This window comes from Puma concolor, chromosome D1, assembly GCF_028749965.1.
Source record: "Puma concolor isolate L17-30 chromosome D1, mPumCon1.1.hap2, whole genome shotgun sequence".
Taxonomy (NCBI): domain Eukaryota; kingdom Metazoa; phylum Chordata; class Mammalia; order Carnivora; family Felidae; genus Puma; species Puma concolor.
In genome coordinates this window covers 53,138,207-53,160,653 of record NC_141676.1, presented here as the reverse complement: position 1 = coordinate 53,160,653, position 22,447 = coordinate 53,138,207, and the positions used below count along the sequence as shown (strand labels likewise).

Here is a 22,447-nt window from a genome sequence, read left to right as displayed (position 1 = left end):
TTCCATGTAAATAAGTTGCATCACAAAACTAGAAGGGGGGTGCCTGGGTGGCTCAGTGGGTTAAGCGTCAGACTTTGGCTGAGGTCATGATCTCACAGTTTGTGAGTTTGAATCCCGCATCGGGCTCTGTGCTGACAGCTCGGAGCCTGGAGTCTGTGGAGCCTGGAGCCTGCTTCGGATTCTGTGTCTCCTTCCATCTCTGCCCCTCCCCCACTAGTGCTCTGTCTCTCTCTGTCTCTCAAAAATAAATAAATGTAAAAAAAAAAAAAAAAAACAAAAACAAAACCAGAAGGTCAACATTAAAAATTAAGTCATAGGGAAGTGAATCTTGGTCAAAATTTTGAGTAAAGAATGGTTTTCTGTAACTGTGTTTTGATTGAATAATTGAATGTTTTGAGAATTTGATAAAAGCCAAACATCTCCTCAGAATAATGTAAAAGTTTTTCCACATAAATTTAAAAAATTCACAGATTCCTATGGAGACCACCCATAAATTCTTATTAAAAGAGGGAGAATCTTATGCAGGCTCTACACTCAGCACGGAGCCTACAGCAGGGCTGGATTCCATGACCCTAGGGTCATGACCTAGCTGAAATCAAGAGTTGAGAGGGGCGCCAGGGTGGCGCAGTCGGTTAAGCGTCCGACTTCAGCCAGGTCACGATTTTGCGGTCCGTGAGTTCGAGCCCCGCGTCAGGCTCTGGGCTGATGGCTCGGAGCCTGGAGCCTGTTTCCGATTCTGTGTCTCCCTCTCTCTCTGCCCCTCCCCCGTTCATGCTCTGTCTCTCTCTGTCCCAAAAATAAATAAACGTTGAAAAAAAAAAAATTTAAAAAAAAAAAGAGTTGAGGGGAACCTGGGTGGCTCAGTCTGTTGAGTGTCTGACTCCTGGGATCGTGGGATCCAGCCCCACATTGGGCTCCATGCTCAGCATGGAGTCTGCTTAATATTCTCTCTCTCCCTCTGCTCCTTTCCCCTACTCATGCTCTCTTTTTCTCTCTAAAATAAATTAAAAACTTTTTTTTAAAAGATTTTCTTTCAATAAAGAAAAATGCTGAAAATTAAATATTCTAAAATGTTAAAAACCATTACCTTTGTTTGTTGGGATTTTGATTTATGATTATTTTTCTCAACTTTGTTTTTGTTTTCTAAAAGTGCTATGGTTTTATTTTTTCTTATTTGTCTTTATCAATTTCATGGTACTATATGTTTATTATAATTATAAATGGCATAGCCATTCATTCTTCACACAGGTGGTTAGGGATGGAACCTTGATCTTATACTTAATGCCATCAAACACAGCACAGATACAGATTTGGAAGGGAAATATTTATACCTAAATATTTAACAAGGCAAGGTATTATTCATAAATAAAGGTAAAAAAAGAAAAAGAATTCTCAGGTATTGTCAGGTATTGAAGGCTTCTGAAACCATAATGCCTGTACACATTTTGATACAAACTCTGAGAGATAGTCCACACAATTCAAGAGTGAACAAAATTGAGAATGAGAGAATGAGGTGGACTGAGTATCAAAAATGAGCTGTGAACTTACCCAAATCAAACAGTCTAAACTGTGTCATAAATGCCTGCTGCTTTAAACCTATACCATACAAAAATCTGGAAGTGGTGGGAAGTATGGTGGTAATTTTGTCTCCTTAGATCTTCTATTAATAAAATTGATGATTTTAAAATATAGCTTTATATATGCCTTTAACATCACTTTCATAATCAGAGGAGGAAACAAGTGATATTCCTACATAGTACTGACCTTTTAGCTATGATTTCATGCCAGAGATTAAAATTTTGCTGAAATTTTCTCACTTATTAGTGTTTTCAATATATAGGACTCTTACCTAGTGAAATCATTCAACCTCTATATCCCTATATGTAAATAACAACCCCTGTCTGGGGAAGATCAAATGACACGATTTTTGTCAAAACTTATTTGTCAACTACAGGCACTGTTTAAAATAAAAACATGGTCAGTATTCTCCCTGTGGCTGCCTGGTCTCCTCCTGAAGAACCCCAACAATGGAGAAAACACCTCTGCCCTCTAACTTTGGGATCTTTATAATGTACTAGTCTTCTGGTTTGTGTCTGTATTCCCCGACGCATGAAAAAATCTATCCAGAATTTCTAGAAAACAAAGCCAGTAAATCTTCACTTTTATTCTGCTAAAATCATTTTCTTATAATCTATTTTGGCTCTTCCGCTGTTCTATCTATCTATATCTATCTATCTATATGTCTATCTATACAATTTGGGTGTCACTATATATATATAATATTTATTTTTGAATATTATTCAAAATATTGCTTACTACTGCCTATTCTTATTTTCTCTTAATCCATAGGCAGATGCTGAGAAGAAGACATCCCATGATATGGATACCACCCTGAGTATAACCAATAGCTCAAGGCTTCAAGTGTCTGAGTTCATCCTGGTGGGGCTCCCAGGCATTCATGAGTGGCAGCACTGGCTCTCCCTGCCCCTGGCTCTGCTCTACATCTTAGCTCTCATTGCCAACATCCTCATCTTGATCACCATCCAACATGAGCCTTCCCTGCACCAGCCCATGTATCAGCTCCTTGGCATCTTGGCTATCGTGGACATTGGCCTGGCTACCACCATCATGCCCAAGATCCTGGCCATTCTCTGGTTTGATGCCAAGGCCATCAGCCTCCACGAGTGCTTTGCTCAGATCTATGCTATCCATACTTTCATGTGCATGGAGTCAGGCATCTTCCTCTGCATGGCTGTGGATAGATATGTAGCCATTTGCTACCCCCTTCAGTACTCCTCCATAGTCAATGAGGGTTTTGTGATCAAAGCCACCCTGTCCATGGTGCTCAGGAATGGCCTGTTGACCATCCCACTGCCTGTACTGGCTGCCCAGCGACACTACTGCTCCAGAAATGAAATCGACCACTGTCTGTGCTCTAATTTGGGGGTCACTAGTCTGGCCTGTGATGACGTCACTATTAACAGAGTATACCAGTTGGCCTTGGCATGGGTTACACTTGGGGGTGACATGGGTCTGGTCTTTGCTTCCTATGCTTTGATTGTTCGCTCAGTGCTGAGGCTGAACTCCGCTGAAGCAACATCGAAGGCCCTGAGTACCTGCAGCTCCCATCTCATCCTCATTGTCTTCTTCTACACAGCCGTTATTGTGCTGTCTGTCACCCACCTGGCAGGAAGAAAGGTCCCCTTCATCCCTGTTCTCTTCAACGTGCTGCATAATGTTATGCCCCCAGCCTTTAACCCCATGGTGTATGCCCTCCGGACCCAGGAGCTGAGAGTGGGCTTCCAGAGGGTGCTTGGTTTGGGTGAGAATGTGTCCAGGAAGTGAGCCAACTTTTGATGGCAGAATTTTACAACTGGTATTACAGAAAGAGCACAGGCTTTGGAGCACAACAGCCCTGGGTTAAAATTCCATGTCTCCCAGTTGCTAGCCATATCGATTCAAATTAACTCACCTGTTTTGTAAAGTGTATACTATGTGCCAGGCACTGTTCTAAGCATTTCTCAAATATTAACTCATATAATTGCACAACAACCCTATGAAACACGTACAACTGTCATTTACACATTCTGCAGGTGAGGCAAGAAAGTTGAGACACTTGGCCAAGGTCAAATGGGAAGGAAGTTGCAGAGTGAGGTTAGAACCTAAGCATTCAGGCTCCAGAGTCTCTGTTCTTAACCCTTACCCTTTTCTCTCTATTCAACCTTGCTACTAACTTTTAAAAACATAAATTAAGATGACAATAAAAAGGAATGATCTCCAAGTGAAAGTATAAATCTCTTGTCTTTTAATAAAAGAATATTCCATTTAAAAGGTGGCAGCAATTTTCCTGTCCAATAGTAAACACAGCACATTTTAAATCTTCTATAGTCACTCTATAGGATCCCTATCAGTTACAAGAATGTAGGTCAAGTTGGGACACTTGGGTGGCTCAGTCGGTTAAGTGTCTGACTTCAGCTCAGGTCATGATCTTGTGGTCTGTGAACTCAAGCCCCATGTCTGGCTCTGTTCTGACAGCTCAGAGTCTGGAGCCTGCTTCAGATTCTGTGTCTCCCTCTCTCTATTCCCTCCCCTGCTTGTGCTCTGTCTCTCTCTCAAAAATGAATAAACATTAAAAAAAAAAAAAAAAGTTGGCAGCAGGAGTGCCTGGGTGGCTCAGTCGGTTAAGCATCCAACTTCAGCTCAGGTCGTGATCTCGCGGTTTGTGGGTTTGAGCCCCACGTTGGGCTCTGTGCTGACAGCTCAGAGCCTGGAGGCTGCTTCAGATTCTGTTTTCCTCTCTCTCTGCCCCTCCCCTGCTCACGCTCTGTCTCTCTCTCTCCTCTCTCTCTCTCTCTCTCTCAAAAATAAACATTTGAAAAATATATAAAATTGGCAGCAATTTTCCTGTCTAATGGAAAATACAGCACATTTTAAATGTTCTAGAAAGAGTCACTCTAGAAAGTGTCACTCTAAAGGACTCTGTTAGTTATCTAAGTCAAGTATTTGACAGGAATTATTTTGTCACTTTACAAACTCTTTGACAACTCTTTTTTGTTTGTTTGTTTAGGTTTATTTATTTATTTTGAGAGAGAGAGAGAGAAAGGAGAGACAGAGTGAGTGTGTGAGTGGGGGAGGGACAGAGAGAGAGAGAGAGAGAGAATCCCTAGCAGGTTCTGTGCTCTCAACACAGGTGGACACAGGGCTCAAACCCATGAACCATGAGATCATGACCTGAGCCAAAATCAAGGGTCAGATGCTCAACCAACTGGGGCACGTGGGTGGTGCCAGTCTTTAACAACTCTTTAACAACTCTTTAACAACTAATTCTTTAACAACTCTTGAGTAAATTAAAAACTAAGAGTTTCTTTTTCAACATTCAACATTACTTGAACTTCCCTAACGAACTAAGAAAATCCCACTGAGGTGCTGCAGTTCATTGGCATATACAGGTCAGCAAAGTTCTCTAAAGTAGAACTGTCCCCATAAGAGAAATGATATGAGTTTGTGGACAGAGAGAGAAGAAAGTTGATAAAATTATTTTTTATTTATTTTAATGCCAGAATATAGACCAGCAAGGGTGAAATTTTGGCTCCAAACTAACATGTGAATAAGTTTGAGAAAGTCCCCTGACCTAATCATACAGCCATCGTGACAGACTTTGGAAAGAAAAACCTAACTTGTGCCAATAAACTTATAAGTCTCTTCTAGAGTTCCCAGACCCAATTCCAACATAGAGCTGGAGGGGAGGGGTTTCTCTCTCTCTTTCTCTCTCTCTCTCTCTCTCTCTCTCTCTCTCTCTCTCACACACACACACACACACACACACACACACCACCTAGCAACACACTATAGTGTGTCTGAGAATTCAACTCAATTCTAACACTATCTACTGGGGAATAGCATCAAAGTACCCTCCCCACCCTGCTTTAGATGCCCAGTTGCAATTCCTGACCAACAATACAGACTGGAGTTTCTAAAGACCCCTACTTGAGTTTCAGACACCAGTCACAAGTCCTGTTACCTGTACTTCTGACAGACTGGCTCTACATCAGAGGCTTCCAGGACCTCTTCCCTGAGTTCCATTAATTTGCTAGAGCAGTTCACAGAACTCAGAGAAATATTTTACTTAGTAGACCACCACTTTATTATAAAAAGATATAAGTAAGAAATAACTAGACAGACAAGATGCAGAGGGCAAGGTATGTGTTAAGGGCATAGAGCTTCCATGCCCGCTCCAGGTGTCTCCATGTGTTCACCAGCTGGGTAGAGATCTGAACCCAGTCCTTTTTTATGGGGATCACACAGTTCCTCCCCCCTCCCCAGAGTTTGGGAAATAAGGGTGAGACTGAAAGTTCCAACTCTCTAATCACATGGTTGGTTCTCCAGGCAAACAGCCCCCATCTTTAGATTACTTAAGGGCTTCCCAAAAGTCACCTCATTAACATAACAGAAGACATCTTTATCTCTCTTATCACAGGAAACTCCAAGGATTTTAGAAGCTGTGATACAGGAACCATGGATAAGACCAAATACAAAGGAAAAATATATTTTGATCATCTGAATAACCAAATATATATTCCTTACAAATCACAAAATCACAAAGCCCAAGACTGAGAAACTTAGTTTTAATAAACTCAAAGAACTGAATCATCTTTCTTTTGAGTTGGATAGGAAAGCCTTTATTATATCTATAGACAAGGCAGAATTGGACCATGTGCTTTTACCTGATTTTAACAGTGAACTTGATGAGGGATAGAAGCATAAAAATGTTCACCTGTAGCCCAAAAGGCTGACCTATAGCCTGCATAGTTCTGATAGGGATTAAATATGTGCTAGTTGCTACATCCTTAAAGGGTCTCATGAGTGCCTACATATCTTACAGACAGTTAATATCAAACCGAATGATAAGTGAAGTGGGAAACAAAGGCAAACGAAAAGTTAAATTTCCTTACTGCCTACAGCTCATTGACAAGTCCTTGAAACAAGCAGACATTCTTCTAGGAGCTCAGTTGCCTCCATGTTGACACTTTGCTAGGGGCAAAAGAGCCCGTCCCCTAGGATCCTACAAGTCTACTTTAACATATAAAAATTCCTTTAGAAGCTTCCTTTATCTCTGTCCCCCCAAGATATATATTGGCAATCATACTCCAAGCATATGGCCCACTGATATATATCTGAAGGGTCTCATGACTGAGTTTCTACTAAACAATAACAAATGACATTTGCATAACACTAGCTAGCCCCCCACAAGGTCTGGCAAACCTTACTTCCAAAATTCCTTAGCGACTTAGGCTATCCCTAACCCCCTCCCAACTTGAAAGTATATAATCAGTTACCAGTCACAACCCCACTGCAGCTCTTTCTGCCCACTTTTTTACACTCAAGTGTTGTTTCTTGGCCATCGGTCACAAACCCCAATATTTTCCACATCAATAAGCACCTAAGAAATCTTGCGGAAGTAGTTTTTACAAGTAGAAATTTGAGGAAGACATTTATGATCTAATACTCCCTGTACATCCCCTCTCCCTTAAGCACTAACCATATAACCACCAGCTTCACATAGCAAAAAGTGCAGCTCTTTCTGCCCACAGGTCCTGTCCCCTGCTACTCAAATAAACTTACTAAATTGCACCTTACAAAGTCTCAAGAATTCTCTCTTGACCCTTGCACTCAACAACCCCACAACAATCCCACACACCAAGAACAGAAGCATTGACTGTTGATAAATAGTAGTGCACTAATGGACGGGTCAAATTGCCTGTTACTCTTTCAACACAGTGTTTGGATTAAGTACTTGAGATCCTTTTGACATTTCAGGGAGAAAAAAATAAGTCTCAAAAGAAAGATACTAGAATTTCTTCTATTCTGGCCATCCAAGGGATTGGATTTCCACTTCCACTAATGGCTGACAGGATAACTCAGACAAAGCCTCCCAGTGAGAACAAGTAGAAATGATGGACAAACATCTTTAAATGGGTATAGAGAGACTAGAAAACTAACAAATTAAAAAAATTGTGAGACTCAGAAAACTTCCTTTTAGCTCCAACTTGCAGAGAAAGTTTAGAAGTGTCACTCACATCCTTACATTAAAGCTGGAAAACCAACCACTTTTCTTGGATCCATCAGAAAACTGAGGTTGACAGGGTTAACTCACTTCCTGGAGTCAGAGGAATACTCTTCCTCTAGGTGGGAAATGGCTCTGATGAAGTTTTGGGTGATGGTGGGGGTGGTCTGGAACTGACAGCCAAGAGAGAATTATTGAAGACGTTATTTGGTGCAAGAAAGTGATTTTATTAAAGCATGGGGACAGGACCCATGGGCAGGAAGAGAGCTACACCGGGGTCGTGTCAGGTAACTCATTATATACCCTCAGGTTGACAGGGGGTCAGGGATAGAGTAAGTCTCTAAGGAATTTTGGAAGCAAGGTTTCCAGGACCTTGAGGGGCTAGCTGTTGCTAGCTATTTATTATCATTAAATAAAACCTCAGTCATGAGACCCTTCAGATGCATGGGGGGGGGGGGGGGGCAGGGCATAAACTTGGAGTATGATTGCCAGCATATATCTTGGGGCAGTTGAGATAAAAAGAAGTAGACTTAAAGAATCCTAGAGATTGGGATAAAGTTAAGCTAAAATTCTCTTTTGCCCCAAGCAAAGTGTCATCATCATGGCCACTGAGCTCCTAGAGGGAGGTCACTCTGCCGGTTTCAAGGACTTGTCAATGGGCTGTAGGTATTAAGGGAATTTAATTTTTATTTGCCTTAGTTTCCCACATTACCATGGCAAGCACTTAAACCCTTTTCCTTTGTTCTTGGATAGCCAGGAGTGTCTGAGGAATATCACACATATTCTACCTGGAGGGATGGGGGGTGGGATCTGCTAGCCTGTATTTTGCTCCAATAATGTTTCTTCCTCTGGAGATGAGGAAAATGCTCTGGGATTATTTCACAATGTTAACTTTCCAAGGGACCCCTCTTGCATCTTTACTGTGAGAATCTGCTGGGATTGCTGGATATAAGGTATAGAGCCTCCCTAAGAATGCAGCCTCCAAATACTTCTATCTCATGCTAAACTACACTTGTACTCCAGGATTTGTAAAAACTACCCTGGAAGTACCTACCAGTCTATGCCTCCAGCACCTTCTCCAACTAGCCAGATTCTCTGTATTCACCTATCTCTCCAAATTTCAGGGTGGCAGTTGCCCTGCAATGCCACTTCTTTGATGGTTCTATGAAAAGTCACTGAAGTTCCTTTTCTTCAGCTTTTTTTGGTGTAAGGACAGGAGTGATGATTCAAAGCTCTTCATGTGTCAGAAGTTCTCATATTAGATTATAACTAAAATATAAAATAAGTATCCATGAGTCCATGCTGATATAAATAAGTGATACAATAAATAAGTACATAGGGGAGAATAAACAAACCTCTCATGCAGAAAATTTCCAAATAATTTATGTAACTATACCACCCTCAAGTAGGTGAAGCATGATTCCTCACTTTTTTTTTTTTATTTTTTTTTTAATGTTTATTTATCTTTGAGAGACAGAGACAGAGTTCGAGCAGGGGAGGGGCAGAGAGAGAGGGAGACACAGAATCCAAAGTAGGCTCCAGGCTCTGAGCTATCAGCACAGAGCCTGACGTGGGGCTCAAACTTATGAGCCTTTGAGCAGTGAGGAGGTGTGGAGTCTGAGCCAAAGTCAGCTGCCCAATCGACTGAGCCACACAGGCACCCCCGTAATTCCTCACTTTGTAAGTGTATAGTGACTTCTTTCTAAAAACCTGTATTGGCTATAAGTAGGAAAAGGGAAAAAAAATTAACCACCAAAACATGTACTTTGGGTGCCCAAGTTATAGATTTTTATACCCTCTTCCTCAGTATGCTCTGTCAATTAACTAAATGTTAACAATTTCTTGGTAGACCTTTTTTTTTCTTTTTCACACTAACTTCTCAGATTAAAACACTCCCCTACTCCAGAGAGTGAGTAAAAAGTAAACAGAAACCAGGAGTTATGACAATGGACTGGCCAGCACAAAGGCACAAAACATCAAAAAGGGAAAACATATGCTTCCTTACTGTTAGTAAAAAAGCTGTCAATTAGGATTGTGTTTAGCTGTATATAAGACACAACAGAATATACTGGTTTGCCAAATTGGGTGTTTATTTATCTCATGATATATGCATGCACACGCACGCACGCGCACACACACACACACACACAATCTGGCAGTTCAGAGAGATTAAGGCAGCTCTACAGTGCCATCAGGTGACCAGGGTCTTTGTACTTTCTGCAGTGCCATTCTAAACTATGCTACTGTACTCCATATATAATTCCATATTCCAGAGAAGAAGAAATTTAAAAAGAAAGCTCAGCAGATTTTACTCACATATGATTGGTCAAAAATGAGTCTGCTGCTCATCTCAAGTTGCAAGAAAGACTCAAAAGACAAAACTTTTAGATTCCCAGCCTCTATGATAGTGGAAAGTTATGCAAAGGTGGGTTTGAATGAGTGCTGAATAAACTAATTCCCAGTAATAACATAATACACATCATATTCTTTTCATGCAATATTTTCAAAAATTAATAAAATATTGGGTAATGAAGAAAGTTTCAAAAATTCCAAAGAGTAAATAAGTTACAAGGATTTCTGGATCAATATGACAATCTCAACACTTACTACAGCTTCCTACTCCCACTCCAAAACCTAGCAATCACTAAGAACATATGTTATAATAAATAAATTAATAACATCAACTAATAACACAAAACAAATGGAGAGCCACTGATGAAACACAAAAAATATGGGAAAACTCCAAAGATGAAAAGCAACTGTGGTGGAATTATGGAAAAATGAAAGCCTAAAAGGTGCATGGTAATAGATTCAGACAGAGAAATGTCTGACTAAGAGAAGTAGAGACCCAAGAGCAAACCAACCTAGTGATGAATGGGTAGCACAGTAAGAGTGCTACCAGGCAGGCACTCTTACACCAGTAAGAGTAAGACCAGGCAGGTCTCTCCTGCTGCACATGCACTCCTGAACCAAGAAATAGGCCAGAAGTCAAGAAACAGTGGTGAGTGTTCCAGAACATTAGAGATTGGGTCATAAAACATGACAATGACCCACATGGCTATAAGCAACTATGCCCCATGAAGCATAGGAAATAAGCTGAAGCATAAATCAAGCTATTAGTATACCTCATATCTCTCTTAAAACAGATTCCACCAAACAAATACAGAACATCCCAAGATTGTCTACTAGAAAAAACAACCAACCAAAGATGAAATGGCTTGGTCTAAACTGTACACAGGTTTCTTCATGACTATAAGCCCCTGGTCTCCCTTTACGTCAGGTATTTGCTTCAGAAAACTAGTCATTATAGGGGCACCTGGGTGACTCAGTTAAGCATCGGACTCTTGGTTTCAGCCCAGGTCATGATCTTGCAGTTTGTGGGTCCAAGCCCCTGCAATGATAGTGCAGAGCCTGCTTGGAATTCTCTCGCTCCCTCTCTCTCTCTGCCTTTCCCTTGCTCGTGCTCTTTCTCTCAAAATAAATAAATAAAACTTAAAAATATTTTGTTATTGTAAACTCTTTGACCCTTTGAAGTGGATGTAAGTCTTCTCCTAACCTCTTGCCAGTTTTGCAACCTTGGAAATCTCTTTCTCAATGACCTGGGAACTATCTCCTGAAATGTAAACATTGAAAGAGACAGCACCCCATCTCCCTGTCCCTGTAGAGGGCACCAGCCTAACTTCTAAGAGTGCCAATTAGCAATCACAGATGGCCTAATCACAGACAAAAACATTGGCAGTCCTCAGGAATAATTCAATGTGCTTGACATATCCCATTGATTAACTTCCCCCTGAAATCCTCCAATACTTTTCCACTCTCACCCCAGGGCTTAAATCTATTCAACCTGACACTTTACCCCAGCTCAACCCTGCTTTTTGTATTAGTGGAACTGGGTATCCAGACTTGATCTGTGTTCTCTTCCCCACTGCTGGCAATAGCAGAAGAAAAAAAAATCAACTTCTGCTTGCTCTTCTTGCCCAGTACAATTTTATTTAACACCAGATACAACCTGATATTTGAGCAAAATCAACATGAAAAAGTGACATTAAAATCAATAAGCAAAACTCACACCTAAAGAGATAAGATAAATTCAACATCATCAACCAAAAAAGCTACTCTCAAGGTAAACTTCTCTGTGTCAACTCTCTACTTCAGGATTCCAGGGACCCATGCCTTCACAATAGAGGTGGTGATAAGTGCTGTCACTAGCCCTAGGTAACTACACTATCACTTAGGATATTACTAATGGCATCCTTATAACAGTCCCTTTGTAAGTAAAGCCTTCTTAAATTTTTCTAATTAAATTAACTGGAAATTTTCTATTTATTCTAATTTGAGAAATAATTACTGTTGGCAAGAATGTAAAGAAAAGGGAACACTTGTGCACTGTTGGTAGGAATGTAAATTGGTACAGCCACTATGGAAAACAGTATGGAGGTTCCTCAAAAAAAAAATAGAACTACTATATATTTCATCAATTTAATTTCTTGGTATTTACAAAAAAATAAAAACACAAATTCAAAAACATACATACCACCATGTTCATTTCAGCATTGTTTGCAATAGCCAAGATATGAAAACAACTTAAATGTCCATTAGTGGATGAATGGATAAATATGTGAGATACATACACACACACACACACACACACACACACAGAAATACTATTCAGCCATAAAAAAATAAAATCTTGCAATTTACAACATGATGGACTTTGAGGGCATTATGCTGAGTGGAATTAAGTCAGACAGAGAAAGATAAATTCTGTATGGTCTCACTCATATGTAGAATTTAAAAAAAAAAGCTCACTGATACAGGGAACAGATTCATGGTTGCAGAGGCAGGGGTGGGATGGCAAAATGGAAAAGGGAGTCAAAAGTTAAAAACTTCCAGTTATAAAATTAGTAACCCATGGGAATGTGATGTACAACATGGTGACTATAATTAATAATATTGTACTGTATATTTGAAAGTTGCTAAGAGAGTAACTCTTGAAAGTACTCATCACATGAAAAAAAATGTAATTATGTATAGTGATGGATGATGGTAACTGGATTTATTTTGGTTATCATTTCCCAATATATACAAATGTTGAATCATTATGCTGTACACCTGAAGCTAATATAATGTTCCTTGTCAATTATACCTCAATTAAAATTTTTTTTAATTCAAAAAATTTTTTTAATTTGAGTGGGCCATCTGTTTCCTATTAGTTCTCTATCTACTACAGTGCACATTCAATTAGGCAATATGGAAGTCATTAGCAAAAGTAGTTTCAATGTAGCCATAGGACAGATTTTTATAGTTATAGATTAAAAAGGTGAGGAAGTGAGGGCAATATACAAAGATGACTCTTACAGAGGCTGAATCAGTGAAAGGCAGATCCTGAAGATACAGGGGTGCAACTGGGAAGTGCCATGGAAAGATACATGCACAAGTGTGTGCAGTGCAGATTGTTATTTTAAGTTCTTGGTCCTTAAAATCTTCAAATATTGAGGTGGAAGATTCAGGAAAGTGGAAGACTGTTGACACAGGAAAAGGGAGATACAGTCAGTTCTGCTATGTCACTTGGTTTAAATGTACAAACATGTGCCAACACCAGCAAAACATTATGAAACAATTTGAGGATAACTAAGTTTCACACTTGGCTTTGTGCAATCCAAACACAGAAACTGTATCAAGCTGAGAGTGAGCATTACAGGATACACAACACACACACACACACACACACACACACACACACACACTGCTAACACCCATCAACTACCTTCCCACACTTCACAACTTTCTATCTGATTTCAGACAAAGCTCCTCTTATCACTTCACCATAACTCACAAGATGCAGCCCTTCTTCTGTCCATGCCCACAAGCAAACTTCATGGCCTTCTCAACGTAAAGTGTTGTGTTCATTGTAGCATTTGTATTTCTCTCAACCTCTTAACATGTGTCAAACTCTGCTATGGTTTACCTGGTTTTCTATCTTTTTATGTGTCACTGACAATGTTTTTGAGTACTATGCTCCTAACTCCATTTTCCATAAATCCTGTGGTTTCTTTGTGTGGGGTTTGGCATAGCATGGTGATACTTAAGAACTTCTGTGTCCTGTTACAACAGAACTGACTACTTGCTAGACTGAGTGGAGAGGAAACCAAGCTGAGACAAGGACACCCTTTCTTCCAACAATCCAACATGGCAGAGCTGTCCACCTGTGGGCCCCATGTCCTAGGACTAGGTTTGTTCCCAGAGTGGCCAAGAGAGGCCTCCAAAATCACTGCAGGCTCCTCCTGCTGGAGTGAGATGACCTGCCCCAGAGGCAGTTGGGTGACACTGAGGAGTGCCATGGGGTGGGCCCAGGGGAGTCAGGCTGAGACCAGGTGATTTCATGGCTATGATTTATATCCCAAACCCAGGAGTGGTAAGAGAGGGACAGATCTGCTCTCAGCAACAAAAGGCCCAGCACAGGCAGCGACAGCCAGGAGAGGGGAAGGAGCCCAGAAGGAAGAACCAGCCTGGGGGCATCTTCATGGCCCCTCCTGCAGTAGTAAGTAAACCAGCCACTGTCAAGGACACTGGGAGGAATCAATGGAGGCAGTCCACCTCCCCAGGGTTCTGTCCCAGTCTATGAATCTGGCTCACTGTTGAATTTCTCAATTTGCCTTTCATTACCTTCCATTGGTCTCTCCACCTGGGCAAAGGGTTAAGAGCTATATCTGGGAATGAGGGCAAAGAGTTGGGGTTGAGCTCTGACATGGCCATGTTGCAGACAGTGGGGCTCTCCAGCCAGGGGAATGTGCAAACAAACAAACAAACAAACAAACAAACTCTGGCTGTCACAGTGTCAGGCATGCAGGAGGCTCTCAGTATAAATTTGGTAAGTAAATGACCAAGCTAAGTGAGTCCTGAATAATAACTTACGACACACAGAGTCCCAAAATAAGAGGGTTTTATGAATCATGAGTCTCAATTCTTTCATGATTTGGAACTTTGGCAGTATATAAAATATATTCTTTTTTTAAGTTTATTTATTTATTTTGAGAGAAAGAATGCAGGTGTGTGAGCAGGGGAGGGGCAGAGAGAGAGAAAGAGAGAGAATCCCAAGCAAGCCCCTCTCTGTCAGCACAGAGCCCAATGCAGGGCTCAGTCTCACAAACCATGAGATAATAACCTGAGCCAAAACTAAGAGCCAGACACTTAACCAACTGAGGCACCCTAAGATACATTTTTCATTGGTTTTATTTGTAAAACACAAAAACGAACACCATTCTTGATATAAAATATAAAAGATTGTATTAAATCAATCAATGGGGGAAAATGAGATTGGCTGCTACTATTGTTTAAAGTCGTTCTGGGCGCCTGGGTGGCGCAGTCAGTTAAGCGTCCGACTTCAGCCAGGTCACGATCTCGCGGTCCGTGAGTTCGAGCCCCACGTCAGGCTCTGGGCTGATGGCTCGGAGCCTGGAGCCTGTTTCCGATTCTGTGTCTCCCTCTCTCTCTGCCCCTCCCCCGTTCATGCTCTGTCTCTCTCTGTCCCCCCAAAAATAAATAAACATTGAAAAAAAATTTATAAATAAAGTCGTTCTGATTAAAACAAAACAGAAAACCATAAATGAGAGGTATATTTGGAAAAGAAAGCCCAAATTATCATTTTTATAATACTAATGATGTTTTACTGAAAAATCAAAAAGAGTGAACTGAAAACTATTTATAGTGGACACTAAAATAATGAAGCTAACCCAAAGCAAAATAACAGAAATCAGCAAGTTTCCTCTGTACTAGCAACAGTTAAGTAGAAAATAAACTCTAGAAAAATATTCCATTAAAAAAACGTCAAGTAGAGTTGTTTTTTAAAAATGTGAAATGTTGAGACATAAATTAATGTCCTTTAGTGACACATGTAAAGGAAAATTTAAGTAAAGTAAGCAACAAATCAAACTGCTGAACAAAAAGGAAAACGTTTTTTAACTAAAAATAGAACTACTGGGGCACCTGGGTGGCTCAGTCGTTAAGCGTCTGACTCTTGATTTTGGCTCAGGTCATGATCTCATGGTTTGTGTGTTTGAGCTTTGAGAGGGCAGTGTGGAGCCTGCTTGGGATTCTCTCTCTCTACCTCTCTCTCTGCTCCTCCCCTGCTCTCTCTCTCTGTCTCTCTCAAAATAAATAAATAAACTTGAAAAAATAGAACTACCATATGAACCACCAATTCCACTTTGGGTATTTATCCAAGAAAATGAAAATACTAATTCAAAACATAGACATATCCCCATGTTTATTTCAGCTTTATTTACAATAGCCAAGATATGGACTGTGTTAATTTTTATAAATTAATTTTCATATCTTGTAGGAATCCAATTAAATTTGGATACTTTGGAAATCAACAAAAGAATTTAGGTGTTGCTGGCAGTCTAAATATAAGAGTTTAAAATTTTTAAATGTAAAATATTAGTGGAAAAGAGAGCTATTGTATGTCAAATCTCTTATAAATCCAGAGAAGTTCTGTTCACTATGGTAATCTCATCACAATGCACAGGTAGAAAAAATAGAACAGAATAAGGAGACCCAGTGTACATAAGAACTTGCTGTACATAAAAGGAGGTATCAGTAGTTAATGGGAAAAGAAATTAAAAACATTATTTTACAGGGTGCCTGGGTGGCTCAGTCAGTTAAGCGTCGACTTTGGCTCAGGTCATGATCTCACAGTTTGTGAATTCGAGCCCTGTGTCAAGCTCTGTGCTGACAGCTCAGAGCCTGGAGCTTGCTTTGGATTCTGTCTCCTTCTCTCTCTGCCCCTACCCACTTGTGCTCTCTCTGTCTCTCAAAAATAAATAAATGTAAAAAAAAATTAATAAAAAAAAATAAAACCATTGTTTTACTATTTGGAGAAAAATAAAACAATACAAATATATTCCTCCCACTATAGACTATATCTATTCAAGATAAATGAGTTACATCTTTTGTAATGAACCAATAAAAAAAGGAAAAAAAAGAAAAAAAGAAAAAAAGCAATGAGAATAGCAATCAAAATTCTGAATTAAAGATGATTTTCTAATTCATTCAAGGTATATTGCCTATTTTCCCTTGCTGATAAAATAACTTGAAAATGTTCTATAGCCATGCGAGATTTGAACTGAAATAAAGACCCCACAAATGGGGAGGTACTGTTACAAAAAGATATATGGTGAACAATGATTTCACTTAAGTACAAATATCTAAATATTTAAATGTAACTATCTATGGCAATTCTGGTAATTAAATCTAGTACATGTTAAAATTCATTTAAGGATATATATGGTATTATATATGTTTAAAATAATGCTCTTGGTCACTAAATTATATTCCTGAAATCATTATTACACTATATGTTAAATAACTTGGATTTAAATTTTTTTAAAAAGTTACAAAAAGGGGAACTTTGGCAAAACTTCATTATTTTTCTCATTTAACATTTCTATGGTATCCATCAGTTTTGTCAGTTAAAATCTAAATGACTACATGGGAAAAATAATCCTATTTAATAAAAATATTGAGTAAAGTATTTAAAATTAAATAAATAAATAATAAATAATGTTCTTGGAAAAGTCCTACTAAAATCTGGAAGTGGTAGGAAATTATTGCTAACTTAATCATCTTACATATCTCAGTATTAAAAATGAATAAATTGAAAAGTATAGGTTTTAATATGTTTTCAATTTAACTTTTGCAATTAAAAAGGGAAAGAAGGTTATACCTTGAAAGAACCGTTTTTATTAAGCTATCAACAATAGTTTAACAAAACATGCATAACAGCTAAATACCAAATACTAAGATTTTAGCTCCAGCTCATTTATTATTTAAAACTCTGACCTCAAATAAATCATTTTTTTTCTGTGAACCTCAATTTCCTCAAACTTGAAAAATACCTTTCAAATGTGTTTTTGTGAAAATATCTAAACCATTTCCAAAAGAATACCATTATCATAATTCTTGTTTTGAATTCTTGTTCTTCCTTGGAAGACCTCCAAGAAGGGCTGTATCTATTTTGTCCTTAATGTTTACCTCCTGAAAAATCAGAATATTCATGTTTACATCTGCTTTGTCCACATCTTCTTGCTCCATGTAAAAAAAATACAACTGACATGAAGCCATGAACTAATTCCCCTCTGACTTTTTTTGCTTCTTCTGTAATCTTCCTTTCAGGACTTATTATGGCCATCTCAGTTGCTCTTTTCTGAACATTTTCCAGAAACAAGAGACATGTTATAATAGCACAATGAAAAAGAATGCGTTAATCTTAGACCTTTAAGTTAAATCCAAGACACCCATTTCAAGGGCAAAGGTAGCAGCAAAGAAGAGAAGAATGGGGCCAGCCTCATAGAGCTGCTGGAATCTCTTAGGCACTGCAGTGCCAGGAAACCTTGGAGCAGCTCCTTGAGAAACAAGAACTCAAAAGAAGGAGTGCCTGGGTTAAGCGAACGACTTCAGATCAAGTCATTATCTCACAGTTCGTGAGTTCGAGCCCCACATCAAACTTTGTGCTGAAAGCTCAGAGCCTGGAGCCTGCTTCAGATTCTGTGTCTCCCTCTTTCACTGCACCTCCCCTGCTCATGCTCTGTCTCTCTCTGTCTCTCAAAAAATGATTAAACATTAAAAAATGGTTTTAGGAAACAGGTCGGAAGATAGCGGCATAGGAGGACGCTGGGCTCACCGCACGTCCTGCTGATCACTTAAATTCCACCTACACCTGCCTAAATAACCCAGAAAACCACGAGAGGATTAGCAGAACGGAGTCTCCGGAGCCAAGTGCAGATGAGAGGCCCAAGGAAGAGGGTAGGAAGGGCGGAGAGGCGGTGCGCGCTCCACAGACTGGCGGGAGAAAGCCGGGGCGGAAAGGCGGCCCGCGGGCCAAGCAGAGCCCCCAAGTCTGGCTGGCAAAAGCGGAGGGGCTGGACAGAGTGTGTTCCGACAGCACGCAGGACTTAGCATCTGGGAGGTCATAAGTTAACAGCTCTGCTCGGAAAGCGGGAAGGCTGGAGGACAAAGGGAGGGAGAGTTGCTGAGCCCCAGGACGACAGAGCTCAGTTTGGCTGGGAACAAAGGCGCTGGCCAGCGCCATCTCCCTCACCCATCCCCCAGCCAAAATCCCAAAGGGAACCAGTTCCTGCCAGAGAACTTGCTTCCACCGCGCAAACACCCAACGCTGTGCTTCTGCGGAGCCACTGCTCTGGCAGTGGGTCTGACTCCCTCCCGCTGCCACAGGGCCCCTCCTGAAGTGGATCACTGATGGAGAAGCAAGGTAAGCCTGCCCCTCCTGGCCCCGTGCACCTTGCCTACCCACCCCAGCTAATGCACCAGATCCCCAGCACCACAAGCCTGGCAGTGTGCAAGTAGCCCAGATGGGCCACGCCCCCCCACAGTGAATCCCGCCCCCTAGGAGAGGGGAAGAGAAGGCACACACCAGTCTGACTGTGGCCCCAGCGGTGGGCTGGAGGCAGACATCAGGTCTGACTGCGCCCCGCCCATGAACTCCAGTTACACACCACAGCACAGGGGAAGTGCCCTGCAGGTCCTCACCACACCAGGGACTATCCAAAATGACCAAGCGGAAGAATTCCCCTCAGAAGAATCTCCAGGAAATAACAACAGCTAATGAACTGATCAAAAAGGATTTAAATAATATAACAGAAAGTGAATTTAGAATAATAGTCATAAAATTAATCGCTGGGCTTGAAAACAGTATAGAGGACAGCAGAGAATCTCTTGCTACAGAGATCAAGGGACTAAGGAACAGTCACGAGGAGCTGAAAAACGCTTTAACGACATGCAAAATAAAATGGAAATGACCACGGCTCGGATTGAAGAGGCAGAGGAGAGAATAGGTGAACTAGAAGATAAAATTATGGAAAAAGAGGAAGCTGAGAAAAAGAGAGATAAAAAAAATCCAGGAGTATGAGGGGAAAATTAGAGAACTAAGTGATACACTAAAAAGAAATAATATATGCGTAATTGGTATCCCAGAGGAGGAAGAGAGAGGGAAAGGTGCTGAAGGTGTACTTGAAGAAATAATATCTGAGAACTTCCCTGAACTGGGGAAGGAAAAAGGCATTGAAATCCAAGAGGCACAGAGAACTCCCTTCAGACGGAACTTGAATCGATCTTCTGCACGACATATCATAGTGAAACTGGCAAAATACAAGGATAAAGAGAAAATTCTGAAAGCAGCAAGGGATAAACGTGCCCTCACATATAGAGGGAGACCTATAAGACTCATGACTGATCTCTCTTTTGAAACCTGGCAGGCCAGAAAGAATTGGCACGAGATTTTCAGTGTGCTAGACAGAAAAAATATGCAGCCGAGAATCCTTTATCCAGCAAGTCTGTCATTTAGAATAGAAGGAGAGATAAAGGTCTTCCCAAACAAACAAAAACTGAAGGAATTTGTCACCACTAAACCAGCCCTACAAGAGATCCTAAGGGGGACCCTGTGAGACAAAGTACCAGAGACATCACTACAAGCATAAAACATACAGACATCACAATGACTCTAAACCCGTATCTTTCTATAACACTGAATGTAAATGTATTAAATGCGCCAACCAAAAGACACAGGGTATCAGAATGGATAAAAAAACAAGACCCATCTATTTGCTGTCTACAAGAGACTCATTTTAGACCTGAGAACACCTTTAGATTGAGAGTGAGGGGATGGAGAACTATTTATCATGCTACTGGAAGCCAAAAGAAAGCTGGAGTAACCATACTTATATCAGACAAACTAGACTTTAAATTAAAGGCTGTAACAAGAGATGAAGAAGGGCATTATATAATAATTACAGGGTCTATCCATCAGGAAGAGCTAACAATTATAAATGCCTATGCGCCGAATACCGGAGCCCCCAAATATATAAAACAATTACTCATAAACATAAGCAACCTTATTGATAAGAATGTGGTAATTGCAGGGGACTTTAACACCCCACTTACAGAAATGGATAGATCATCTAGACGCACGGTCAATAAAGAAACAAGGGCCCTGAATGAGACATTGGATCAGATGGACTTGACAGATATATTTAGAACTCTGCATCCCAAAGCAACAGAATATACTTTCTTCTCGAGTGCACATGGAACATTCTCCAAGATAGATCATATACTGGGTCACAAAACAGCCCTTCATAAGTTTACAAGAATTGAAATTATACCATGCATACTTTCAGACCACAATGCTATGAAGCTTGAAATCAACCACAGGAAAAAGTCTGGAAACCTCCAAAAGCATGGAGGTTAAAGAACACCCTACTAACGAATGAGTGGGTCAACCAGGCAATTAGAGAAGAAATTAAAAAATATATGGAAACAAACGAAAATGAAAATACAACAATCCAAACGCTTTGGGATGTAGCGAAGGCAGTCCTGAGAGGAAAATACATTGCAATCCAGGCCTATCTCAAGAAACAAGAAAAATCCCAAATACAAAATCTAACAGCACCCCTAAAGGAAATAGAAGCAGAACAGCAAAGACAGCCTAACCCAGCAGAAGAAGAGAAATAATAAAGATCAGAGCAGAAATAAACAATATAGAATCTAAAAAAACTGTAGAGCAGATCAACGAAACCAAGAGTTGGTTTTTTGAAAAAATAAACAAAATTGACAAACCTCTAGCCAGGCTTCTCAAAAAGAAAAGGGAGATGACCCAAATAGATAAAATCATGAATGAAAATGGAATTATTACAACCAATCCCTCAGAGATACAAGCAATTATCAGGGAATACTATAAAAAATTATATGCCAACAAACTGGACAACCTGGAAGAAATGGACAAATTCCTAAACACCCACACGCTTCCAAAACTCAATCAGGAGGAAATAGAAAGCTTGAACAGACCCATAACCAGTGAAGAAATTGAATCAGTCATCAAAAATCTCCCAACAAATAAGAGTCCAGGACCAGACGGCTTCCCAGGGGAGTTCTACCAGACGTTTAAAGCAGAGATAATACCTATCCTTCTCAAGCTATTCCAAGAAATAGAAAGGGAAGGAAAACTTCCAGACTCATTCTATGAAGCCAGTATTACTTTGATTCCTAAACCAGACAGAGACCCAGTAAAAAAAGAGAACTACAGGCCAATATCCCTGATGAATATGGATGCAAAAATTCTCAATAAGATACTAGCAAATCGAATTCAACGGCATATAAAAAGAATTATTCACCATGATCAAGTGGGATTCATTCGTGGACTGCAGGGCTGGTTCAACATTTGCAAATCAATCAACGTGATACATCACATTAACAAAAAAAAGAGACCATATGATCCTGTCAATCGATGCAGAAAAGGCCTTTGACAAAATCCAGCACCCTTTCTTAATAAAAACCCTTGAGAAAGTCGGGATAGAAGGAACATACTTAAAGATCATAAAAGCCATTTATGAAAAGCCCACAGCTAACATCATCCTCAACGGGGAAAAACTGAGAGCTTTTTCCCTGAGATCAGGAACACGACAGGGATGCCCACTCTCGCCACTGTTGTTTAACATAGTGCTGGAAGTTCTAGCATCAGCAATCAGACAACAAAAGGAAATCAAAGGCATCCAAATTGGCAAAGATGAAGTCAAGCTTTCGCTTTTTGCAGATGACATGGTATTATACATGGAAAATCCGATAGACTCCACCAAAAGTCTGCTAGAACTGATACATGAATTCAGCAAAGTTGCAGGATACAAAATCAATGTACAGAAATCAGTTGCATTCTTATACACTAACAATGAAGCAACAGAGAGACAAATAAAGAAACTGATCCCATTCACAATTGCACCAGGAAGCATAAAATACCTAGGAATAAATCTAACCAAAGATGTACAAGATCTGTATGCTGAAAACTATAGAAAGCTTATGAAGGTAATTGAGGAAGAT

The 22,447-nt window shown here is 40.1% G+C and overlaps 2 protein-coding genes across 3 annotated transcripts in view; one reads left to right on the top strand and one right to left on the bottom strand.

Annotated features, from left to right (window-relative positions):
* LOC147576692 (olfactory receptor 52L1) overlaps positions 1-22,447 on the bottom strand; it is a 455,531-nt gene that overhangs the window by 403,658 nt on the left and 29,426 nt on the right. The window lies entirely within an intron of this gene.
* On the top strand, positions 2,380-3,345 carry LOC112864971 (olfactory receptor 56B34-like). Its single transcript, XM_025927988.1, has one exon. It carries the CDS (start codon positions 2,380-2,382, stop codon positions 3,343-3,345), a length of 966 nt encoding a protein of 321 aa, XP_025783773.1.

Bases quoted from the DNA above. Each gene is read 5' to 3' on its own strand.
- LOC112864971 (XM_025927988.1), top strand. From the start codon at position 2,380: ATGGATACCACCCTGAGTATAACCAATAGCTCAAGGCTTCAAGTGTCT.